This window comes from Apiospora kogelbergensis, assembly GCF_038363985.1.
Source record: "Apiospora kogelbergensis strain CBS 113332 chromosome Unknown utg000006l_segment0_segment0, whole genome shotgun sequence".
In the NCBI taxonomy this organism is placed as follows: Eukaryota; Fungi; Ascomycota; class Sordariomycetes; order Amphisphaeriales; family Apiosporaceae; genus Apiospora; species Apiospora kogelbergensis.
Genome location: NW_027117423.1, coordinates 608,766 through 628,288, shown reverse-complemented (window position 1 = coordinate 628,288; position 19,523 = coordinate 608,766). Strand labels below are relative to the sequence as shown.

At 53.4% G+C, this 19,523-nt stretch overlaps 8 protein-coding genes across 8 annotated transcripts; 3 read left to right on the top strand and 5 right to left on the bottom strand.

Moving 5' to 3' along the window:
• Positions 1–1,749: 1,749 nt before the first annotated feature.
• PG998_009003 (uncharacterized protein) lies at positions 1,750–2,159 on the bottom strand (the record flags this gene model as incomplete). The annotated part of the gene is made up of 2 exons (XM_066875819.1): positions 1,750–2,036; positions 2,099–2,159. The coding sequence occupies 2 exons, from the start codon at positions 2,157–2,159 to the stop codon at positions 1,750–1,752; spliced, it is 348 nt and encodes a 115-aa protein (XP_066727975.1).
• Positions 2,160–2,725: 566 nt separating this feature from the next.
• On the bottom strand, positions 2,726–4,524 carry PG998_009002 (uncharacterized protein; the record flags this gene model as incomplete). The annotated part of the gene is made up of 2 exons (XM_066875818.1): positions 2,726–4,163; positions 4,310–4,524. 2 exons carry the CDS (start codon positions 4,522–4,524, stop codon positions 2,726–2,728), a joined length of 1,653 nt encoding a protein of 550 aa, XP_066727974.1.
• Positions 4,525–5,173: 649 nt separating this feature from the next.
• Positions 5,174–7,428, bottom strand: PG998_009001 (monooxygenase; the record flags this gene model as incomplete). Its single annotated transcript, XM_066875817.1, has 5 exons — positions 5,174–6,022; positions 6,128–6,441; positions 6,532–6,680; positions 6,761–7,023; positions 7,108–7,428. The coding sequence occupies 5 exons, from the start codon at positions 7,426–7,428 to the stop codon at positions 5,174–5,176; spliced, it is 1,896 nt and encodes a 631-aa protein (XP_066727973.1).
• A 3,975-nt stretch (positions 7,429–11,403) lies between these two features.
• PG998_009000 (uncharacterized protein) lies at positions 11,404–12,261 on the bottom strand (the record flags this gene model as incomplete). Its single annotated transcript, XM_066875816.1, has 3 exons — positions 11,404–11,509; positions 11,618–12,012; positions 12,145–12,261. The coding sequence occupies 3 exons, from the start codon at positions 12,259–12,261 to the stop codon at positions 11,404–11,406; spliced, it is 618 nt and encodes a 205-aa protein (XP_066727972.1).
• A 1,226-nt stretch (positions 12,262–13,487) lies between these two features.
• Positions 13,488–14,048, top strand: PG998_008999 (uncharacterized protein; the record flags this gene model as incomplete). The annotated part of the gene is made up of 1 exon (XM_066875815.1): positions 13,488–14,048. One exon carries the CDS (start codon positions 13,488–13,490, stop codon positions 14,046–14,048), a length of 561 nt encoding a protein of 186 aa, XP_066727971.1.
• Positions 14,049–14,561: 513 nt separating this feature from the next.
• Positions 14,562–15,050, top strand: PG998_008998 (uncharacterized protein; the record flags this gene model as incomplete). The annotated part of the gene is made up of 1 exon (XM_066875814.1): positions 14,562–15,050. The coding sequence occupies one exon, from the start codon at positions 14,562–14,564 to the stop codon at positions 15,048–15,050; it is 489 nt and encodes a 162-aa protein (XP_066727970.1).
• A 1,000-nt stretch (positions 15,051–16,050) lies between these two features.
• Positions 16,051–16,709, bottom strand: PG998_008997 (Autophagy- protein 8; the record flags this gene model as incomplete). Its single annotated transcript, XM_066875813.1, has 3 exons — positions 16,607–16,709; positions 16,163–16,380; positions 16,051–16,102 (listed from the first exon to the last, which is right to left on the bottom strand). The coding sequence occupies exons 1-3, from the start codon at positions 16,694–16,696 to the stop codon at positions 16,051–16,053; spliced, it is 360 nt and encodes a 119-aa protein (XP_066727969.1). The 5' UTR covers positions 16,697–16,709.
• Positions 16,710–18,930: 2,221 nt separating this feature from the next.
• PG998_008996 (uncharacterized protein) lies at positions 18,931–19,473 on the top strand (the record flags this gene model as incomplete). Its single annotated transcript, XM_066875812.1, has 1 exon — positions 18,931–19,473. One exon carries the CDS (start codon positions 18,931–18,933, stop codon positions 19,471–19,473), a length of 543 nt encoding a protein of 180 aa, XP_066727968.1.
• Between the last annotated feature and the right edge of the window lie 50 nt (positions 19,474–19,523).

Below are 19,523 nucleotides of genomic sequence, written 5' to 3'. Positions count from 1 at the left end.
TGTGGAAGCCATGGCGCTTCGAGGACGCAGAAGAAGGCGGGATGGGTTGTATTCTTTTGACTCGAATAAGGCGGACGTTGATCAATGCGACGCAAGCACACATTCAAAGAGCTGCTTGAAGCCACAGGCTCTGTAGAAAGAGAAGGGATGCTGCAACACGGACAATGCATCACATCGAAGCCACCGCTTGCCTGAAATGGCTGCTTCCATTTGTAGAAAGGCCAGCGGCAGAGGGGGAAGGCATTGAGGTAAACGGTGTAGTTGAAAGCAAAAGTAAAAGATGAAGTTGGAACAAAAATTGGTGTGCAAGATGCTTGCAGCGTACACTCTACCGCCCTTTGTTCCTTCGGGTGGTCCCTGCAGCAAGGGTGGTCAGGGCTTGGTCCGGGGCCTGTACTTTCTTGCCTTTGTCATGAAATTCAAGGGACGAAAACCAGAGTGGCAGGCTATTCATTAGGCTCTTACCTCGGCCGTCAGCACGGATATTATACCGATTCCCAGTCTGGACTTTTCAAGCCCGGAGGCCTTTACTTGTCATGCGGTGCTCAAATCCGTGTCCACTGTTATACTTGAAGGTCTGCATTAAGTAGTTAAAATATAATATGAGATCAAGAGAGTTTGGAATGGTACTTCAAACAATGCAAAAGCCGGATACGTCGAGGTATCGCCCGAACGCGCCTCACCAGCCGGGGTCAAGCTGCCGTCATATAAGATGACCCTAGGTTTGCCACCATCGTACCGCCCAATCGAGTTTCTTGACACTTCTGCACCATTCTGATAGAGATGAACAGGCCTTTCCAAATAATACAGAGGCCCTCGAGGTGGTACGAAATCAACGGGGCCGAATCAGATCTGGGGCGCTGCGAGGTGGCGAACCTGTAGCCGTCAGGTCGCCTGATATACAATTGATTGGCCACAGTGGCCAAAAAAGGCAAAATACTGTATGCCTTTTGAAGAAGATCGCACGGGCTTCATACTACTGAGGGATTTTTGAAAGACTGATCGACCTTATCATGGGGTTCATAGACGACCTAGAGAAAGTGCCCCTCATCAGCAGATGAATCGTCGTCAATAAGTTATGTTGGAAATTGAGGAAATGCAATAGAAGTCGATCCTTGAAGTGCTGCGTGATGCTGAGGTTGGTGTCGATCAAGTCTTGTCCGAAGCTACTGAAGAGAGGATCGGAGTGATACCGGTAATGCCAAGGAACCGTGTTCGAGATATCCGAACAGAGTACGGTACGGTGGACGGGGCACCTTTGATGAGATGCGAGGTTAGTTTAAAGTTGTCGTGGATCAAGGCCCACTCAGGATCCGACCTCCTTTTGAGAAGTAGCTCTTAAACCCCACTGGATCTCATTCTTGCGTTGGAACGAATGATTCCGGTCCCTTCTATTGCTCACGGTGCTTGACATGTCTTGTTTATTGTTGGGCAAGATTTCTCCCAACTACTGGATCCACTATTGCCCCCTGATCACATTACAGTAATCCGTACCTTCCTCTAGACTGATCTCAATTGCCCTTTTACTGCCTCCTATCGTGCGGATTTCCAAAGACGGGTGGTGCCGCTCAGTCTACAGACGGCGGTCTCGATGGATGCGCAACTACTCGGTGCTTGGGCCCCAATCTTCAGCTCAGCAACCAGCTCCCGAGATCTGTTTGCTCTTCGTTCCACAGACAGCAAACCTCCATAAGAGCCATGGCCATCCTTGTCGCCGCCATGAATGGGTAGAGATTTGATCAGATCAGATCAGGTATCAAACTGCCACTTCTGCAGCCCTCCACGATGCGTATCAGCCTTGGGTGGTGCCCTCGAAGCCATCTTGACGTCGGCCGTCTTGGCGTACTCCTGAGCGAGCTTCGCGCAGACCTTTTTGTGCTGCTTCCCGTGGGCTTTCTTGCAGTCGCGGGAGCAGTACAGGACGGATTTACACATGTTGCATGGTTGGAGGTTTGATGAGCCTTCTTCACCGTCTGAGCCGCCGGAGACTGTCTCGGCCTTGTTGCATTGGGCGCATGCCTTGGTGGCGGGGGCGTCTGAGATGTACGTCAGTTTCCTGGTTGCGGCGGCACGGGGTAGCGACCGGGACGATCCATACCTGCAGCAGAGCCCTGCTCGGACGTGGGGTTACTGTTCGCAGATGAAGCTTGTTCCGCCATATTGGTGGTTTTGTCTGTTTGGTTTGACTCCGCAAGTAATTATGGCTAGATTTTATCCAAGCAGCTGGGCTGGTTGAATGTTCTAATTTTTAATAGTGTGGCTCGTAACTCTGTGTCCCGCCCCGGAATTGGGGCTGAGACCGTGACTAGGGGGAATTAGCAACCTACCTTATTTTGACCTCAATCTTCAGCCACAAGTTCAAAGTTAGTGGCTGCCGACGCACGGGCCAAAGAAGGGAGCGGAAGAGAGGCAAATAACCACAACGTTGTGATTGGTTGGCTCTACCCCTTGCCGTCTCGGAGCATGCAGCAGTAACAAGCACGTCAGGAGAAGAAGCCGTGTCATCAGCTCAGAGGTGTTGGACACCCAAGATATTGCTCCTGGACGAGGCCACTAGCCACCTGGATGCAGAAGCGGACGTCAAGGGGCAAACCCTAATCCGGGAGGAGTTCAAAGACTTTACCATCATCACAGATTCGACCCCCCAGAACGGTTCTTGGTGTCACTGATAGTGGTTATGTCGAAAAGGGGCGGGTGAAGCTATAGTTAAGGTAATCCATTCGTTTCAGGATGCCTCCGGGCGGTCTATCAATGCTTCCTCTAATAGGGATTGTTCAACCTTGGGCCAATGCTCTTCTCTCAGAGTGCCCTTTATCCAGTAGTTACCATGCGCGTCCTTGCCCATAATCGAAAACGGGCTAATGAGATGTGAAGGCATGTGTTTCGTGATCAAGTGTGCTTGAACGCTGGTCGGTGTCGCCATCCCCATCAGTCCATGGTTCGCTTCCAAGGGACTTGTCGCCGTGGCCGCCGGCTTTGTCCTATCACGGCCTAGCCTAGCAGTAGCGGATGACGAAGACACGGGCGTTGGGCCAGCAACCTGATCATCACCGTCATCGGCGGCGACCGCAGCCGAGAAGTCGATGTCGTAGAACCCAGCTTTGGTCAGGTTGCTGCATATTAACATGTGCATTCCCGCGTCGCCAAAGATAGGAGGCCCAACACCGCCCATTTTGTCATTGACGCCGCGCTGAAGTCGCATTAACGCCTGTACCTGCGGCCACGTGCCCAACGTCTGGAGAGCCTGACGCAGCATGGCCGCGATGTCGCCAAGCGGCCTCCCTAGGAGCTCCTTTGAGGCTATGAGGGCCGGTACTGGAACCAAGGCATTCGCCACGAGGGCGTTGCGCTTCTCGAGAGCGGGGATGAGTCCGGCCTGCTGCTTCAAAAGGCCCCGCAGACCCATCCAGTTCGTAATGCAGACGGTCTGGCTGCTGGTACGGGCGGCCCGCAACAGAGATGAGATGACGTGACGAGACCACCATGCACAAAGGACGTCCCCGTCACTTACAAACCGGGGAGAGTTTGAAACCCCTTTGTGATTGTCGTCCATTTCCCGAGGTTCTAGATTCGCAAGTGCATCTTTCCGTAGCATGTCAACATAGGCTTCCGGGACGCAGACGACCCGATCCTCTTCCACCGGTGTTCGGAGTCGAATACTATCGAAAACTTGCCGCAGTGCAAGAATGATCTCATGGCGAGTCCCGAGGCGCTTATCTGCGAGTTGGTACTCTTCTCCCGGGGATGACGTGTCCCGCCCCGCCGTTTCTAGAGTTGGCGCACCGAGCGAGGCCATGGGGTCGCACTCCATCGGCGAAGCGACCTCGTCGTCGCGGCCCTGGAGCGTCAGGGACCAGGCGTCCAGCAGCTCCTTGCGGCCCATGCCGTCGAAGAGGATGTGCGAGCCGCGCAGCGTGACCAGGGTGGCGTCGCGGAACGTCACGAGGTGGAGTCCCAGCACGGGCGTGTCCGTGTCCACGTAATCGTCGACCTCGGCCGGGTCGGCGGGTCGGCGCATCAGCGGCAGGAAGTCCTCGACGCGCGCCACGACCCGCGGGCCGTGGGTCCGCGCCGGCTTGGCCTGGGGATGTGCGCCGCCAGCGGGTGCTGCATGAGCCGCATGTCGTGCGACTCGTGGTAGTACGACATCGCTGGCCGTTGTGCTGTGTAGTTGGCTGGGACATGGTAATCCAGCTTCCCGCGCGCCTGCAACGTCCGGAGCCGAAATCACGGATTGATAAGCCGGATTGAACATGGGTTTTACTGCACATACACACAGCTTTGGTGATATCTTACATTCCGCCTTAACCTTCCCCCAAATTTGCGCCAGCCATCCTGACGCGCTAGAAGCCTCTCCAGAGAGGACCGGAGCTTGTCCGCGTCAAGCTTGCGGTCGAAGCGTAACATGAAGTGCATTATGCCATTCGCGTACCCATAGTCCCAGTAGCGAACCGGAATCACGTCATCAGTCGAAACCGCAGGCCGCGCGCGGAACGCCTTTCGGGCCTTTCGGAGGAGGGACATCCTGATTGATGGCTGGACGGCAACAGGTGCAATTGCTATGGCGATTGAGGGGTGCGAAAGAGCATCTGCTGATACTTACACAAGAAAGGGAGAGGGGCAGGTTGGATCTTGCAGCTGTATTTGGGGTCAGCGCCACCTACCCCGCGTCAAGCCTGTAGCTGTCAACTATCAACCACTTTCGGGCTCTGGTCACTTTCTCAGGCGTGCCGAATAAGGCAGGAGGAGTAAATGAAACTCAGTTGATAAGCTGGCCGCGCTGGCCGCCCAGATGTGATATTCGCTCGGTTGAAGATAAGCAGTTGGCCGATGCCGCATCCGCATATGCAGGTCGGTCTAGGCACCAGAGCATGGAGCGCCAATAGGCCAATACCGTATGCAGTAATCCCCTCTTCGGCAGATGCAGGAGCTCGGTAAGCCTTTTCCCGAAAGGTAGCCTGTCGTATTTGGTGGATTAATTTGCGGCCTCCGCTAACAACGGCCTTGCTCACGAGTTATTGATTCAGTTTGTAAGATTAGGGGAAACTCCGAGCAATTGTCGCATTGTTTATGGGATTAGCAAGACAGAATGGTGAGCATGTACGTATATATATTCTATCTCACAATAAATTCACACCTCCTGACATACTCGCACTCCACTACTGTGTCAAGGTCACGCCCACTCCGTGCTGCCTGGGGATCCAAGATAGGCTGCTGGGAGCACACCTTCGAGCTCGGCCTTGATCTGTATCGCCAAGAGTTTCGAGTACCATCGCGAGATGGGCGCGGGTCCTCCAATGGCCCAGTAGTTCTCAGCGCGGCGCTGCCGCTTCGCGAGGCCGCGGATCTCCCCTTCGTCGTCGAGGCCCCAAGTGGCGTCGAGCCGAGCCGCGATCTCGTGCGGGCCGAGGATGTCACCATCACCATCGTCCAGTGCTAGCTTGTCGTGATGACCAAGAGTCGCACCGCTACCGCCTAGGACCTCGGCCGCGGTGGTGCGGTAATCCTTGTCGGCGAACCCGGTGCACCAGACCACGGCGTCCGCACCCACAGAACTGCCGTCCCGGAATGTCAACCCATGCTCATAGAACCCCGTCGGCTCCCCCTTCTTGACTCCCACCTCACCAGACGCCAGCAGCGCCGTGCCGCCCACATCGACGTAGTGCCCGCCTGCGCGCTCCAGCAGGTTGCTGTTGAGCACCGCGTCTGGGTGTGCACTATCTAAGGCTGGGAACCCCGCCGCGGCCAGCCCCGCGTACCGGTCGGGCTCCGAGCGCGCCATGCGACGCAGCGTGCTCTGCAGCAGGGCGCTGTCGACAACGGTGGGTCCCGTCTGGAACAGGCGGTCAGCCGCCTCGGCGCCGAGCTGGTCGTAGATGCCCAGGGTCTCGGGCTGCGACATGTACTCCATTGGCAGCAGGTACGTCGGGGAGCGCACGGCCATGGTGGTACGCAGGCCTGCGGCGTGGCAGTCTTCCATGATGTCGAAGGCGGTGTTGGCGGAGCCTACTACGAGGACGGACTGGTGTGGCAGGACGCGTGTGTCAGCTAGGTAGTCAAGCAGTCGTGTGGGAGTTATGGAGAAAGGGGTTGGACAAGGGGGTGAATCAGCTGCTGGAAAACTAACCTTGACGCCTTTTTCAACCAGTTCCTTGGCGGTTTTGTAACCATTCGAGTGGATACTGACACCCTTATACAGGTCGACATTCTGCATTGGCGGCATATAAGGCTTCTGCGAGCCGAAACCTGTAGCCTGAACCAGATGTTTACAGACAACCATAGTTTCGCAGGAAGGGGTCTGGACCTTGACGGTCCATCGTTTGGCCTTGGTATCATATTGAGTATGCAGGATCTTAGCAGATATGATCATGTTGAGGTTGAAATTCTCCGCGTATTGCAGCACATGCTGGGCCAGCTCGCCCCTTGTGAGGAGGTGGGGGACTGCAATTCCGGTGCATATGCTGGTCATCGGAGCAAAGCGTTGTCAGATCATTATTTGAAGATCAGCCAGAATGGACAGTTCAAGCTTACTCGTATAAGGCAGTTCGCAGCAAGACGTTGGTATGTGAAAGCACAAGCAATCGTACCGCCGGGCCCAGTTGTCGCCTGCGCGCGGATTTCGCTCCACAATGACACTCTCGACATCCAAAGCCTTGAGGCGAGCTGCAATAGTGACTCCCCTAAATGAGTAAAGAACATGGTCAGCGGTATGATCCGTCGGCAATCAACATATGCATGCTGTGTAGTATCCTGCACTCACGCGTTACCTCCTCCGATAATCACGACTTCTGTCTCAATGTGTTCCACTGCATCCAGCTTCCTGCCAGGGGCTCGCAACAGAATTTCGTCCTCTTGTTGCAGGTCAAGTTGCTCTATCCATGTACTCAGGGTCCAGATCTTCCAGACGATATGATTGGTGTCCCTTTCAGGATCAACCTCTTCGCTAGGTAACAGCATGGCCCTTCCGCTGCACTTGGCTTCAGGGGCCTTGGTGTTAAAGCTGAAAGCAAAACCGATCATTTGCTATATATCATGTTTTCTTAGTCAGCGACATTCATGTATCTCTTAAAAATGCTTGCCAGCATACAGCCGCTCAGTGAGTCGTACCAAGGCTGGGATGAAGTGGGCGTGGCCATCGATCTTGAAGCCGTCATCAGCCACTCTAAGAGATGACATCTCTAAAAGGCTCGTCGCAATCACTCGGCGGTTGGAGAATGTGCGGAGATGCCACGTCAGGGCAATCTGGTCGCGCCAGTACGCTTGCTCGGAAAAGAAGCATTGCTCAAGGTCGTTGGCGTCTTTGGTGACAAGCATTGCCCCGTTGAGGCGCTCCAAGACATCGCGAGCCTTTGCCATGGCGATCTCATCACTGATTGGATCGCTGGCGAAGATATTAGGAGCGATGACTGGTAGCGGGTTATCTTCCATCATCCTGCGCAGATCGGCTGCAGGCGGCCATTTCGGCTCAGGTGGGAATGTCGGCGGGGCTGGAGCTTCCGTCCCCTTTCTGTTAGATCTGCAGTCCACTTTCCAGAGTTGAAAGGGGGAGAAGGGGCTCACTATGACTCATTGTGTGTAATTCACTGTGATGTTCCTAGTAGAAAGTCACCTAACCTGGCATAGATGGGGCTTACGATGGTCGACAACATTATATATAGATAAAGATTAAATTGGAGTAGTTTTACATTTCGACACATGATTACCCGTCCTATAAATGACACGTTATATGCATATGCAAGTGCAGGCCATGATATGATGTAAGATTTCGGCTTTAATAAGTCCAGTGTAAAAGCGAAGGTCCGAAATGTTAAGGCCGCAGGAGCCTCCAAATACCACATGATGATTTCCACTAGCTGCATTTCCCCGCGGCAATTCTCGTATAATAGATGTAGAAACCATGTATGTTGCCGAGAAACGGCCCTGCAGGTATATAAATTGTTTCCTAGAATATCTAAACAGGCCGAGATCCCGCCACATTGTTCCAACCACCCCAAGGCCACAACGCACCACGTTGCAGTCTCTCTTTCGATCCATGCTTGAAAAGATTCATAACATGAACCTGTCGTATTGGGTATATAGGTCACTATATGGCACGCATAGGGTAAAGTTCTACTTCTGTGTGCGGCATAACCATGATAGGTCCACTGCTCCTTTTCCGTACGACCAGGATGGATTCAGGTTTTACAATTGTATTCCTGTCCGAATTCGTCTAATAAAGCCGTACCATAGGTAGCCTCAGACTGATTGACGAGCGAATTGATTCCCGACAATGTTCGCGGTGGGGTAGCCCAGAACAAGATCTGACAGGAGATGCCACGCAGCGTTGCATTTCCCTCTTGAGTGGATGGAAGAGGGTGATGCTCGTGAGGGCTGCCAGTGGACGTGCTTCCGTAGCCACTCTGCTCAAAACTTCAATCAGGGCTCGCGTGAGCGGGAAGTCGGGCATCTGCAAGCTACTGGTGATGACGTCCCGTCTTTCCACATATGGCACAGGTTGAATGGGGGCAGTCTAGGTACATCAGCACCTCGGGCGGCAGCCGGTTGAGGTCGTCACGTCGGACCGCATCGAAGTCCACGCAAAGATTGTTTCCCAAGTCACGGACGGCGCGGAGGCAATTGCATCTCCCGTTTTGCTCGCTCTCGCCGATATAGATGAAGAATATGAAATCCGAACGGGTCATAATGGCACCATCGGAAGCCGAGCATCGACGTAGCCTATCAGTAGGACCCGTGGTGGGCCTCCTATGGCCAGCCTACCGGAGCAGGAAGTTGGCGAGCTGATTCTACTGATTGTCCTGCCCGGGAAGAGGCACATCTTGATTCATGGCATGGCATGCTACTTTGAATCCGAAACTGTCCCTAGGCACTTCTTGGAGGCGATTCACTTGTGATTTGACGTAGGAATTATCGCGTTAGTCGTTGTCCCAGTAGAGAAGCACCACCTTGGTGGTACGCGTTCTGGGTCGGTCCATTGTGGTAGTCTGGCGATGCAATAACTATGAGGAATTGATAGCTGAGTGACAGTGAGTTTGAAATCAAACACTGTGCCAGTTTATATCGACACTTCATCCGAATCCACAGTTTCAGTGAGTGATAAGACAGCTGAAGATCGAAACTTCATAGGGTGTACGGAATCGCACAACCTTATATCGACTCTGCCAGAATAAGCAGAAGTTAAACATCGAACCTGATCAAAGGGTAACAGTATAAAAGAAAATCTATGCTGAATCCCTCGCTACCTGTCAATCCTCATTTTCCGGCCGAGCCCTGCAGAGATCCGGTCCCGATGTTTGCGCTCTCTCCGCCGGTATTTTCAGGCTGTGATTTCTGACGGTCAGAAGGTCTTGGCTTTGATCGGTAGGCTTCGCCGTCGCCAGTCGAAGGATGCAATGCCGATGGACCACCGTCGGCTCTCTCACCCGGCTTCATGCTGTGCATCAGATCTTTCATCTTGCTCTTGAGCGTGATACGTTCCGGGGGTGCTGTGATAGAAAACGTCAGCACCAAAACTTCATTTGCGGGCACTTTCAGGCTATACTTGCCGACATGATGTTTAAATCTTGATTTTCATGCGTTTTGGTGTTTATTGAGACTTGATATTGTGAAATAAAGACCATGGGAAGAAATTGGTTGTTGAATAGCAATGACGGCTTGACGTCAGGATGATGAGCCCATCGGGGTTCTCAAATGGCTGGTCGGTATCAACAATAAGGTGTTAGTGTATGTCTACTAGCGTGTCTAATGACTTGGTCCGCTGCTAGATCTGTCGGATTAGGGGGTTGGACCGGTCTTTGGTAGGCAAACTCTCTTTGTACGCCCTACTTGCCTAGAGAGGGTAAATACAGCCTCATTACGTCCATTACAATCTTGGGTCACATATATTTAGATCTACTTGCGCGAGAATATCTGTTCACGTGTCCCAGTAGCCTGTCGAATTAAGGCAAAATGCCCGGCAGCGACAATATTGGCCGTTGTCAAAACCAATCCCGGCCTGGAAGCAGTGAATGAACGTCGTATTACAAATCTAAGTAGTATAATACAATGAAGTCAAGTCAAATAATTCCGGTGTGATGTTAGTGCTTTGATTTGATTGATCTCAGGTGCTTTCTAATACAAGTGTAGATGTCGGTTTCAGTAGACATCCCTTCTAAGAACCATTCCGGAGGAGTGAGATAAGCTATGGGTTGGTTTTTACCTTGAGGAAGATCTTAGTGCCCTCAAGTAAGCCCACCAATGTTCCAACCATTCACGAAACGTAACATGACCTATGTTCCCCAGTAAAAGACGCCGGTTGGCCTCTCTGCCATTCTCTGCCTTCTCTGTCCATTATATCCACCCCAAATCCGACTTGAAAGATTCCCATACGATGCCGATTGCTCTGAGTCTCTCGAAGTGTGCGTCTGTCTCGTTGCGAATGCTGCGAATGTACTGGTCTTTTAGCTAGTGTATCAAGTTCCAGACCTTTTTCTTGAGTTTCTCGATCGTGAGTTCAGAAAATGTCGCCTTGTCGAAGGTAAGACCGTTGTAGAGGTCCCCTCTGAGCGGGTTTAGCAGTATAGCCATGTCATCGTCGAGTTCGACACCAATGAAAATATTTCGTGACTTTGGATTCGCCATCTCGACTTGGGACTGAATCGTCACGGGATGTAAATACTTAGAAAAGCATTGGGCCTTCGAGGATAGAGGAATATTCACTATTTATTCATCTCAATTCGAGTTCCTCATCCCCTTCATGTATTCAATTCATTGGCTAATTGGGTATTGGTGATCGTTCCCTCCTGATTGCAGCCGACTTATTTGTGTGCTGTCAACCAACAAAGAAGCACAGCATGCCAACTTGTTTGTGTGATCACCCAAACTGAACAATATATCGCTTATATTCAAGCTGTTAATCATCCATCCTCATTTGGGCTCCTAGTCAATAAAAGGAGTAGTGTGTTTGGTATGACTGCCTGAGAAACTGAATGGTGGCTGGTTTGAGTGAGAGCACAATGGCGGCTCAGAGTCGTCCTGACAACCCAAATAAGCAATATAAAAGCCTGATTTGCCTCCGTACTCAGGATGCGGGATGATCAATTACTTCAGGTCAACCAGAGGCAGCTGTGTCTTATGAAAAGACCAACCTCCGCTGTTGGTGAACCCCTTTTGACACTATTGAGTGATGCTACTTACCAACAACTGTTATAACACTGACAGTTACTCTTAGTTTCACATTCACATTAAGTGTTAATCAATAACTTATGAGCATGTTAGAATCAAATCTATGTGAAACTCGGCACTATGGATGTCAAGAATGAAAACCCCAAAGAAGTTTGCCTTGTTCTCAGGGAGGCCTGTAGTACTGGTTACAGGCAGTAGTTTTCCCCGCCGTTTTTCACGAATTAGTGGCTTGATTGACTGGGACTAGCACTGACTGAGCATCACTGTACCACTGTCCCAGTTGGCAGCATCGTCGACCTTACTGTCGCCACTGGTGCGAGCACAGGCCCGTGTTAGCCAATCGAACTCCCTATTTTATGTAAACAAGAGCCCTTCTAGCTTTGCTGAATTTTACTCTCAGGTATCCAAACCAAACTCTTGGCCAATTCTTCTAAGAGTTTCCACTAAACAGCAACACCAACATCCTCCTTTCTCCATCTCGCCACAACCACCACCACCACCACCAACATGTCCGTTTCCACCGAGGGGGCCCCCTACCACGCCATGGTCATCCTCAAGATGGCCGAGCCGGCCGGCCTGAGACTGGCCTACCGAAACCCACCTCCAGCCCTCGTCGTTCCCGTCGTCCCGGGCGTCACCAGCAAGGGCGCCTTCGTCCGCGCTATCGTCGGGCAAGTCGTCCGCGCTGTGAAGGCGCCCGACCACATCCTCAAGATGCCCCGTGGCACCGGCCGTAACGGCCTCCCGCTCGAGACGACGGTGGCGAGCACCGCCAAGAACGTCCAGCTCGTCTGGACCGTCTGCGCCTCGCCTCCGCCCGGTGAGTGGTTTCATATGTTCATCTCGTAGCCCCTATGTTTTATTGAAGCCTCGGGGATACTCTTGACTTCTATTCACTCATCGAAACGTAGTGTTTACACTAACATCAGAGTCATTTCAGGTTTTGGTGGTAATGGGAACTCATCTGCTCCGCCCAACACCAACCCCTTTTCTGAGGGGAGCGCCGACCCCACCAAATTCCAGGCCGTCACCAGCCTTGCGGATCTCAGCGACGCCCAGTTTCACGACTGCGTTCGCAAGATGCAGTCGCGCGAGGACCATGGTCGTGAAGACTACTTCGTCATGGAAGTGCAATACAGCTACGAGGAGCAAAAGAAGAAGCGGAAGCAGGTGGAGGAGGATGTCGAGGCCTTCATGCCGTTGTCCCCCATCACAATACCGACTGCTCGGAAGGATCTCGTTTCACCTAAAAATGAAAAACGATCTGACCGGCCCATATCTCCGTCCCACCACCCTCACAGCGAGCAGTACGAGGAAGAGCAGAAGAATCTCCAGGACCTGGTCGCTGCCTCCTCGTCGGGACTAATGGGCGTTCCTTCTTCTGTCAGCCGCGACATTGCTCAGCGCCATGCAAAGACCCAGTACCTGCCGACCGTCGAGGAGGAGCCCGAGGATGATGGACAGGTCGAGCGCATTGATGAGGAGAAAAATGCGAACCGCGCTTCTGGCGAACGCGGAGTGGACAAGGGAAAGCAGGTCGCCCGTCTGCTGCCATTGCCGAAAACTCCTGTCGGTGCACCTCGTATTCGCCAGCAGCAGGCCACCCCATCAACGCCCAAGGCTAAAGATAAGGATGACCGACCCGATACCTACACCCCCGATGTTTGGGACATTGACAAGACGGTCCTGGACACTCGCATTGCCAGCCACGAGCAGCAGGAGTCACCCGATGATAAGGAGTTGCAGAAGCGACGACCTTCAAATCGAGGCAGCAGCAAGTCACGTATCCCAGGCATTTCCTCTTTCCATTTGCCTCTTTCTCGTGGTTTCAAGAAGTCATCTTCGCCACCTTCTCTCTCGGACGATCACAAGAAATGAGAGTCACCTGCTGCCTCATCAAGTGACGCATGGTTGCAACTGCGCTAATCAACGGCCAGTGGACTGAGTAGCAGTGGCGGATCTGTATTCAAAGTCACCATGACAAATACGACATGGAAACAGTCTTAAGATCCCAGTTGGAAATGCAGGGCTCCTAAGGCATAAAGGGTATAGGTAGGAAGTGCTTAGCTGAATGAGGACAAAGAACTGCATATCAGTCTTTCACAAAGGTATTGTGGAATCTCCCACTGCCCTGCAAATGCAACAATGAGATGACGCGTAGTAACAACTTATATATATATACTCCTATTGATGCTGACCTCTGCCCCTGTGTTACGTCTCAAGACACGTGTCAGACCATCTAATTGCCTGACCAGGTAAGTAACAAACCACAATAAGTAAAAGCCAGCCCTGCCTCCCGACTTCTAGCTGCCGCCCCAAAGCCCACAATGCAGCCATCCAAGTCCCATCTCGAGCCAAAGTCGGCCACTCCAACCCCCTCCACCAACCCACCCCGTCTCACCGAGCGCCCGTCCGCGGTATTCGACACCCTCCCCAGCAGTCACGTCGTCCGCGGCCTGGCGCCGGCGACCTTCCTCTTCTACCGGGCGGGGGCGGACCTGGAGGCGGACGCGCCGCTAACGCAGCACGACGACTACGTGCGCTTCGAGTACCAGCGGCAGGCGCTGCGGGCGCCGACGGTCGAGAAGGTGCTGGCGGCGAGCGCGCGGGAGCTGCTGCGCGACGTCGGCGGGCTCGGGGAGTGGAACAGCCTCCGCCGCGAGGGCGGCGGCGTCGGCGGCGGCTGCCAGCTCGTCGACGTCTACATCGTCCGCGAGCAGGAGACGCCCAAGCGTGTGTATATCGACCGCTTCTACGACCCCAAGGACCCGGACCGCGCTAATGCGCGACTGGCCGACTGGATCGAGTGGGGCGTCGCCGTTGGGGATCCGAAGAGGTTCCGGTTCGAGGTGCTGCTGGAAGTCAAGGCTCGGGAGAAGAGGAGATAGGTAAGTGCGTGTAGTGATAGAGCAGTATATATACGGCGAGTGAAAAATAGAAAAGGATACCGTAGGCATGTATCAGATCCGAAGACCATAAAATGTGTCTATACAAAGTTTGAAGATTCATCAGTGAACGAACTAATCACCATTATCGAATGAATCTTTCCTGTTCAAGATGGAATCCAGGGCCAATCGACGCTATTCCAAAGCCAGCCAGTGTCGGCCAGAAACCACTCATCCTGTGCTTTGACAGCAGTACTGTAGTGCAGTATTCTCAAGAACGTCGTAGAGCATTCACATGGCATGTGGCTGGAAGGATGCGGTGGACATTCAGTGTATTCTCCTCCCCTAGACCCTTATAAGATTTTGCTACTCGTTAACATCTCAACACACTCCGTTACCCCAAAACACCACTTTCACACGACAGTCGACTTTCCCCTTGAAACAAGAACCTCTACAACCGGCAAATCATCCGGCAATCCACTCCCACCAACCGAAGAATCTCAACAGCTCTCAACCATGTCCTGCCCCTACCACACCAACGACGACCTCATCCGCGGCCTAGTCCCCGTCACCTACATGCTCGACCGCCCCCTCCCGACGCGGTGGGCCAGCCCGCTCGTCACGGGCCAGCACGACGACTACGTGTGGCTCGAGTACCGGCGCGGCGCGGGGCTGGCGCCCGCGGCCGTGCAGCAGGCCGTCGCCGACACGCTGACCAGCGTGCTGCAGGACGTGCACAACCTCGAGGTGCCGCAGGAGATGGCCCTCAAGGGGCTGGGCTTCCGTGTCGTGCTGCGCCGCGACGCGCTCGAGGCCCCCAGCGAGGTTGACTTGTCCTACTTCGCCGCCGCCACGCCGCCACTCGCGGGCACCGACGCCCTGCCGCGGCACTGCGAGCATCAGCAGAGCCACAACGCGCGGCTGGGGGCTTGGGTCCACTGGGGGATTCTGCAGCAGGACAGGCACAAATTCCGCTTCGTGGTGTACCCCGTCACGACAACTTAAACGCCAGCCGGCCCAGGCTGGCATTCAACCGTGAAATTCGAGGAGGGCTTAAGTGGGCGCTTTAGGGGCTTGTACCGGGAAGAAGTGAGGATGAAGATGCGACAACTTAGCCAAGAACTGCCGGGCCTAATCTACTAGGCGTGGATGAGTGTATCCACATAACAATACGTCTAGCTGATGGTACTATCGATTTTAAAGTGAAGCTGAAGCAATGGGCAAGTCAATTACAAAATAGGCAAGATGTATTCGGATTCACCTATCCCATTTTGCGTCATTAGTTTAGATAGCTATTGTACAGAGGATGTCTGATTCCGAAGCTCGGTGGCAAAGAGAGCAATAAATCAGACTACATATCCAACGGTGCTTGAGTGGATATAGCTGAGTAGACTGTAGAAGCGGGAACTAAGAAGCTGAAAGCCACATCAAGACCCCAGGGTGGATCCGCATTCAGGGAGATTACCGCGTGGTGGAATTACGGCTCGTGACTGGCAAGCAGCTTCCCCTTACTAAAACAGCGCCTCGCCGTCTGGAACTGGCGTACGGGAGCTTCATAGGGAGTGTACCATGCATACAACATTCTACAAGAACGAGAGGCTTACGTGCAGGTCCAAGACAGGAGACCGCATGGTCAGTACAACAGCATATCAATATCATTCAAGACAGACTTGATGGGCAAAGAGCCTCTCTGATGTATGGATTGGAAATATGCAGGGCTACCGAGTCATATGAATCCTGTCTATGTGCCCAGCATAGTCATTCCGCCAAGTGTGGGAAAAAGTGTAGACCAGAAGAATACCACGCATTACCAACATACTGCTGACGAGATGCATATCTGGTGCAAATTCATTGCCGCGTGGGCATTCCCATTGCTACCTGGCTGCTCTGCCGTGTCCATAATTCGCCCATCGCAAGCTCTTAGCGAGAAAACCATCGCATCGTGTAGAACCTAACCGTAAACGCCGAAGATTGTATGAATGTGGGAAGGAAGAAGCAACGGTTCTCAAGCCGACTCGCCGAAGGTGTTCTCGCCCGAGTACGTGATGTACAGGAAACTGTGGATTTGCGTTAGTTTGAGCAAGGTAGTCAAGCCACGGTGGTGGGAAGGTACATACCCGTCCTCGTCCTTGTGTTCTTCGTAGATGCTGCTCATCAAAGCAGCTGTCGGGGGCAGGACCTCATCGACGAAGATGAAGATGGCCTTCTCGGGCGACAACTTAATACGCTTGCGGATGACGTAGACGAACTGGCCGACGGTAAGGTCTGCGGGGACGAGGTACTTCTTCTTGTCGATAGTAGCGATGTCAGATTTCTCGACCTTCTCGCAGATGACCTGGATGCGGACAAGACGTCAGCAGCTGCAACATAGTATATCGGTTGTCAAAGAACAGTAATCGAGTTGGATCAGGATATCGAGGCGATGGAGCGACCGGCGTAGGCATAGGTGGGGTTGTTTCGGCGGAGAGATAAGCGCTTGGCAGTTGTCCAGGGTTGGTCGGATGCTCGAAACGGAGAGCGACGGCGATGCAAAAGACAAGGAAATGAAGTAGGCAACTTACCGGGATACGGTCGGCGTACTTCTGTCGGATGCGCTCGGCCTCAGCCTTGCGCTTCTCGAAGGGGTGCTCGTCCTTGAACTTGGATCGCATGTTGGCGGTGATGGGTGATAACTAGCGGTGGGATGTGAGTGTCTTTGTTTGCGAGATCTATATCAGTATTGGGTCTTTGGCGATGAAGTGTAGGGAATGATAGGTTGACGATGATGATAAGATGCAGTTGTTGGAGGGAACTTTGAAATAGGAAAGAGGGATGGCTTGGTTGGTAAGGTGCCTGCCTGGCGAGGACAGGGCGCTCGGCGGATGACTGATCGGCCTGACTGGAAGTGACCAGCGTCTACCTAATCCAGGTACCAGCAACGAGCCTCCTGACCAGGGCACTGCATGAAGGGAGTGACTAGGATGACGGCATTTGGGAAATGCATCTTGATGAATTCAGATTTACTTACTGGGTATCCGCAGGTACGGATGGCTGGCTGGTGAGAATGGGAGTGAGAAAGCGTGTGTTGAAGATGTGGATGGGAAAGAGAGGCCAGAGGCTTGGACGGTAGGGTGCGGTTGTTGCAGGTGATTGAAGTGACGACTGACGTGGGGTGGAGGGTTGCCTTGTAGGCGCCTGCTGCTACTGGAGACGACAGTGGAAGAGTGGAAGAGCAGACCGGTTGAAAGAGAAGCTAGGCGATTGCCCAAAGAGCAGGAAAAAGGGGGCCCTCTGATTTGCTGAGAGACGGCAGGCAAAGCGGGGCAACGACCCCTTCTGCCCTCAGGAACACAATGTGACTGGATAACGTGATCAGGGTGGATACAAAGAGCCGAAACCGGACTAGCGCGGCTTTCCGCTTTCCTCTTTGTCTGCACTCCGTAAGCTTCAACAAGCACGGGTCATGTCGGTGAGCAATCACGAGTCACCCGTTGGGGCCATCACCGCCACATTGGCAGAAATTAGGACATTGGCCATATGACGCAGGCTCGCAACTTAATCATGAATGGTGGCTTTCTTCTTTCGCATTGTGGTGGGAGCCCTGAGCAGGAAGGAGCTGCTTTCCAACCCAAAGTCATTGTTCCTCGGCACGACACAGTCCACACATACGTAATGAACGTACAAGCTATCGCTATCGTTATCGGATATCGCTATCGTAATCGTACATACTTACGTTAGACGTATCGACAGATAAGCACAAGCGCAAGGCAGGGCGGGGTCAGGCACTTCGGCTCGCGTCCCCAAGTCATCCCCAAACCCACCTGTCACGCCCTGCAAGCGATCTCAATCGATCAACCCCAAACCCTCGAAAGCGGCTCAGATGGGGAACTCCGGGATTACACGATGCAACCCTTGACGCTCGAGACAACTCGCCGTCATAGTAAGGACCCTTTTGCTTCAGTCTGTCAGGCAACACCCCCCTTCGTATTCAGAAGTGTCTTGAGCCTTGTTGTTCGGCAGCCAAGGTTGTCAATGTTCTGGTGCCACGCCGTTATAATTGAGCCAAGCTGAGTCCTTGTCTCTCCACCCAATATATCCTGGGGAAAAGAAGCAAAAATGGGCATAAACCCTTTCCGAACTACCATGACCGTCCTAAAGAACGGTTGACGGGTCGAGTTGGTGTGCCCTGGCCCGAACTGGCTCTCGGTATTCGGTTTGTTCTGAATCCCCGTTCAGAAAGCGGCATTTGGTTCTCGAAAGAGGAAGGATTCTCGAGCCGGACTTGATGACACTCTCCCGACTACTGCATGCAATCCTCGAGTCAGCATTGCAATCGGTGGCAGGCTCGGCCCCGGAATGGAAGCAAGGGGTATTCAGCTGCTGTGTCACCACCATATTATAATGTTCGTTCGGGTCGCCGTATTCGACGCGACCAATGGGCTGGGGTACCGGAAGTGCACTTGCAATTAGTTGATGATCTAAGAATGGTCTGCTGCTATTTGTCCATCCAGATGAGTGCCTGTTCCAGCCGCACCGCCAAGTCTTGGGGTCCTCTCAGTACCAGTTACCAGCTACTCGGAACCGAGATGGCTTGCGATGAACCACACGATAATGCATGCTAAGACGGATGATATTGGTTTGTTGTCAGCAAGGCTCTGGACAATAAGCAAACAGGGACGGGCTGGCATGGCGTAAACATACTGGATGGGGACGGCGAGGTATTGGTCGTCAGTGTATATAAGGGCTCCTGAATCCGGCTACATCGAGTCTCTTGTCACGAATCATCTCGCATCGCCCTACTCGATCCGACAGAACCTATCAACTCGCCCTGTCTAGTTCATATACTCTCCTCAAGACCAATATCCCATTTCGACCATCTCAACGCCATAGCACACAAGCCGTCAACATGCGCTTCCTCAGCTCCCTCTTCTTCACCACCGTTGTCAGCGGGGCCTGCGCCTCGCCCTACCCAAACGCCCCGGGCGGCGGCGACCACGGCAAATGCTTGACCAAGGCCGCGGTCGACAAGATCACGCACGACTATGCGCAGGTCATCGGCAATTACACGGACGCGCTGGCGGACCAGTTCCTGGCCGCCGACTTCAGCGACACGTCCGATTCGATCAATGCGCTGGCGGGCATCCCGCTGGGCAACGTCACCTTCCCCAACAAGGCGGCTTTCAAGGCGGGCCAGGCCCAGCTGCCCAAGATCCCCCTGGTCGTCAAGGCCGTCGACGCCGTCACTTGCGACACCGTCGTCCTGCGCTGGACCCAGACCTTTGGCAACCCGCCCAAGCCCGCCCAGGGCATCAGCATCCTCGTCAACGTCCGCGCCAACGACAAGAAGGACGACGCCGACTGGAAGCTCAAGACCCTCTACACCGAGTTCAACAGCTTGACCTACTTCACCAACACGGGCGGCAGCTGCACTGCCCCGCCCCGCGGCTAAGCTTCGTCCATGCTCGTATATGGAGTGCTTACGGTAGCACTACGCAAACA